Source organism: Meleagris gallopavo, chromosome 8, assembly GCF_000146605.3.
Source record: "Meleagris gallopavo isolate NT-WF06-2002-E0010 breed Aviagen turkey brand Nicholas breeding stock chromosome 8, Turkey_5.1, whole genome shotgun sequence".
Classification (NCBI taxonomy): Eukaryota; Metazoa; Chordata; class Aves; order Galliformes; family Phasianidae; genus Meleagris; species Meleagris gallopavo.
In genome coordinates this window covers 22,916,660-22,920,815 of record NC_015018.2, presented here as the reverse complement: position 1 = coordinate 22,920,815, position 4,156 = coordinate 22,916,660, and the positions used below count along the sequence as shown (strand labels likewise).

At 52.1% G+C, this 4,156-nt stretch overlaps 1 protein-coding gene across 1 annotated transcript in view; it reads right to left on the bottom strand.

Moving 5' to 3' along the window:
* Positions 1-908: 908 nt before the first annotated feature.
* The window catches only part of INA (internexin neuronal intermediate filament protein alpha), a gene marked incomplete at its 5' end in the record, with an annotated part of 4,075 nt that continues 827 nt past the window's right edge, over positions 909-4,156 (bottom strand). The window contains 3 exons of the mRNA XM_010714650.2: positions 909-2,117; positions 2,294-2,418; positions 4,141-4,155. Coding sequence (XP_010712952.2) covers positions 1,853-2,117; positions 2,294-2,418; positions 4,141-4,155 — 405 coding nt within the window. The remainder of the gene's footprint in view (positions 2,118-2,293; positions 2,419-4,140; position 4,156) is intronic.

The following is a 4,156-nucleotide window of genomic DNA, read 5'->3' as shown; positions in this document are numbered from 1 at the left end:
CAGTGTCTCTGGGATGCTGAGGCAGGCTCTGGTGAGGCGGCAGGAAGGGAAGGACCTGGGCCACCCCACTGTGACAATGGGACACTGCCTCCTGTGCTGCTACCTGCAGGGCCCTGCTGGCAGCCCTGTCCCTGCTCTCACGGGGTTTGTTTGGGAGATGGGTACACTCTGCTCTTCTGTTAACCTTGCCCAGTCATAGATTGTGTCACTTTTGATTGGGCATGCAAACGCAAGCCGTTTGTAACCCTTGAGTGTATGGAGGAGGCACAATCAGCCATCTTGTGATATAATCTACAGCCTCAGAGTTCATTTTGGGGCAAGCAAGGGCAATCCCTGCCATTGGAGGCCTTTCTCCCTGACTGGGCTGCCACAAGCTCCACAAAGTGTGGCTATTGCGGTGGACACTTTGGGATGAGATCAGTACACATCCCATGGCCTTCAGTAGTGCCAGCCCTGCCTCCAGAGAGCCACAACCCAATGACAGGAGCAGCTTCATGGGGTTTTCCCTGTCATAAAGTTCTTTCTTTTCTGCCAGCCTTTGCGAGACATTGGCTGTGGGGTCCATCACTGAAACCATCACGGACAGGATATCCTTGATCATGACTATCTCCTGGGTAGCTAGTGACAGAACAGGGAATGGCCTCAAACTGTGCCAGGGAGGTTCAGGTTGGTTGATAGGAAAAAGATTTTTCCTCAGAAAGAGTGGAGAGACATTGGCACAGACTGCCCAGGGGGGCAATGGAGTCACCATCCATGGGAGTGTTCAGGAACTGTGGAGATGTAGCACTGAGGGATGTGGTTAGTGGGCATGGTGGGGATGGGCTGGGGTTGGACTGGATGATCTTAGTAGTCTTTTGCAACCTTAATGTTTCTATGATTAAGGGTGCTGCACACCACGTGAAGCAGGAGGAAAGAAGACAGAAGAGCTTTGTTTGGTTCATGTAACTCTTTCTTTTGTTTTAATTATTAACTTGTGCCTTACAGTAGAAGAGGAAAGAGTGTGAGCAAACAGTTTGCTGGTTCCAGGAACTACTCTGGCAACACTGAGAGGGCAATAAGGTCTTGTGATGGCAGCCTCGCCCGGGCACCAATATGTAGCACACGCACACATACACACAGTCTCTGGCTCTTGCAGAAGCTGGCAATTTTAAGGCATTGAAAGAAACCTACAGTTGTAAATCCTACGTCAGATTTGGCACATGTTGGAAGGCTGGAGCTCAAGTGTGGATGTGGCATTTGGCAGCACCCAGCCCTCCCTGCTGTACGTGGAGAGGGGCACTAGGTGTTGGTTCCCAACAACAAACCCCATGCATGTGGCCAGACTAGCGCTACCGAGAAACAGAAAGAGTTGTCAGAACAAAAAAAAAAGACATTCCTTATAGTTTAAAATATAAGTGGCTCACAGACCAGAAGCAAGGTGTGTTTATGGCTATTTCTGTGCTTCTGAGTTAAAAGTGGATGGCTACACCTTGAAGAAGAGGAAACACTTTAGCTACACATGGATTTGGACAGTAGGTGAAGGGCTGTAGCCTTAACCTTAGTTGTAGTTGAGTTCCATTGCCCTCGCCACCCCCTCCCTAAATTGCAGTGAGTCCCCTCCTCGCTGCCACAAATCCCCGTGCACCCACAACACCCACCAGCATGCACCCAGCGACCCATGTGGCCGCCACCTGACTTGAGAGGGAGCAGTGTGCTGAGCTCGGCCCTTGTTTTGCCGGAGGCTGCTGAGCCCTGACCCTACAGGGGTCCTTGTAATCGGAGCTGCTGAGCACAACCCAGTGCCCAAGAGGCAATTAAAGGGCCAACTGAAGACTGCTCCCCCCCAAATGCAAAAGGGATGGGATCCCCACCATTACACTTTAGCATTTGCAATGATTCCTCCATGCACGTTGAATCTCTCCATTTTCTTGGCAGTGGTTATGGTCCCGTCAAGCATCCCAGCCTGACCGGATGGTATCTTGGAGGTTGCTCTAACCGCCTCTCTTCGCTCCTCTTTCTTGAAGGATGGAGTGGAGGAGCGTGGCTGGAAAGAGTAGGTAGGGTTGGGGAGGGGGTTTATGGCTGGAAAGCCAACGCTCCCCATGCTGAACAGGTTTTCCTCTCCCTCCAGCAGCTTCCTGCAAGTACAGCACAAGCAAAGGGGTTTAGGTGGGGGTCACCTCACAAGACACCATCACAGCACCAGGATGCAGCTGATTTGGATGAAAACAGACCCAGGTCTGATTTTGGTGCCAGGCTTGGCAGCATGGGGCAAGGTGTTGGACTGGGCTCAGACAGGGCCAGAGCAGCCTACCTGTAGGCAGCGATCTCGATATCCAGAGCCATCTTGACATTCAGCAGGTCCTGGTACTCCCTCAGGTGCCGAGCCATCTCGGTTTTAGTGTTGCGCAGGTCAGCCTCCAGCTGCCCAATGGTGTCCTGCAGGGAGGCAATGACAAGGGTTCTCAGGACTACGTTTTGGTTTTGTTTTTTTCCCCCACAGCTGTTCTGCTCTGCACATCCCAATCAGAGGCTTGGGTGCTAACAGGGATGGAGAAGCAGGCAGAATGCTGGGTACAGCTTGTAACAGCATGCAGTGGGAAGGGGCTTTAAACACTGATGGTTTTATATATTCTTCAGTAGGTTTAAGCACCATTTAAGCACCATCAGAGCAAGTATGGGGTTCAGTGGGACCAGGCAGAGCACCCAATGAATGGCTGGGACACAGCTACAGGGCAATGGGAGCGAAAAGCTTGCACCAGGAGGGGAAGATGCAATCGTCCCTGGCAAATCCCCTGAGCTGCTGGCCTGAAAGCAGCAAAACTCACTCCCATGGGGGATCTTTCCAGGCCAAATACTTTCCCATGTTGGATACCCTGCTGTGCCACTGAGGCCGCATGATGTGCATGGGCAATGAGTAAGCAGTTTGTAGCAAGTGCCTGCAGAACCTGCAGTGGCCACTGCAAACACTAGCTCCCACCTCCTACAGCCAGCCTTTTCCACTGCCTCTGCCATAGCACTGAGCATCATTTAGCTCCTAATCAGGCATACTGTGCAACAAACTCCCAAGCACTGTCACACTCACAGCAGAGCCTGTGGGTCACATAGAAAGAAACCACTGTTCTGCAGCTAAATCAGTTGGAAGTACAGTGCTGTTTAACCCAGCTGCATGGTTGCTGTTTTTTTATTTCCAATTTTATTCCAAAGATAGGTTGCTCCCAGAATTATTCTTTTCACTCAGCATTAAGGCTATTCAGGAACATTATTACATGTAACCCTTTCATCCACTGCAGGAAATGTTGCATATTGTCCATTTCCACAATATCTGTTGAAGGTCCCAACTACCCAGCAAGACTGCAAGCAGCACAGAGCTGCAACCCAGCTTTCTAGAGAGCCTGTCTGGATGTGGGCTCCATGACACAGCAGTACTTGGTGGAGGAACAACAGCAGCCCTCGGGTATGATGTAAGGCTGTTGTTTCATTATCAGTAAGGAAATGGCTTGATTTGGAAATCAGAAATCACTTAGTAGCCATATGATACAACAATCTAGGGATTTATTTCATTCTAAACCACGGATGTTTTCCTGTACTAAGAAAAAGGAGACATATTGTATTAATGGAATAAAAGATACAGAGTGCTCAGTGTCCACCCCATGAATCCTTCCAAGGACACGAGATGCTGGAATCTGGCTGCCTTTGCGTCTGCAGAGCTCCAAGTTCTGCAGTGCCGGTGCCAAGAGGCAGGCCCTGGGGCGAGGGGCCAACTGTGGGCTTCGAGGAATTACCCACAGCGGTGGGGAGTGACAGCGGACTTCAGGGACAGGGATGGGGCGATGTCCCCAAGCAGCACTGCTCTGTGCACAGAGGTCTTTGTCCCCTGCGACAATAGGCTTTGTAGAGGGGTGTCCATGCCTGTTCCTTCCGAAAGGCCTTTCCCGCTTCCTAGGGTGCTGAGTACAGAGGAAGGGTGAAGGCAGCGGGCAATGCCCAAGCAGGGCAGATGGAAGCCTTATACAGGGGAGGAGGCTGCAGGGATGAAGGCGCTGCGCAGAGCGGGGGCACCGCAAGGCAGCGGTGCCGGGGCGGGGCGGTGCCGTGCGAGGAGCCGCTATGGGGCAGATCGCATGGGAGGGCAGCGAGGGACGGAGGGGACCCGCTCACCTGCAGCCCGGCGGCC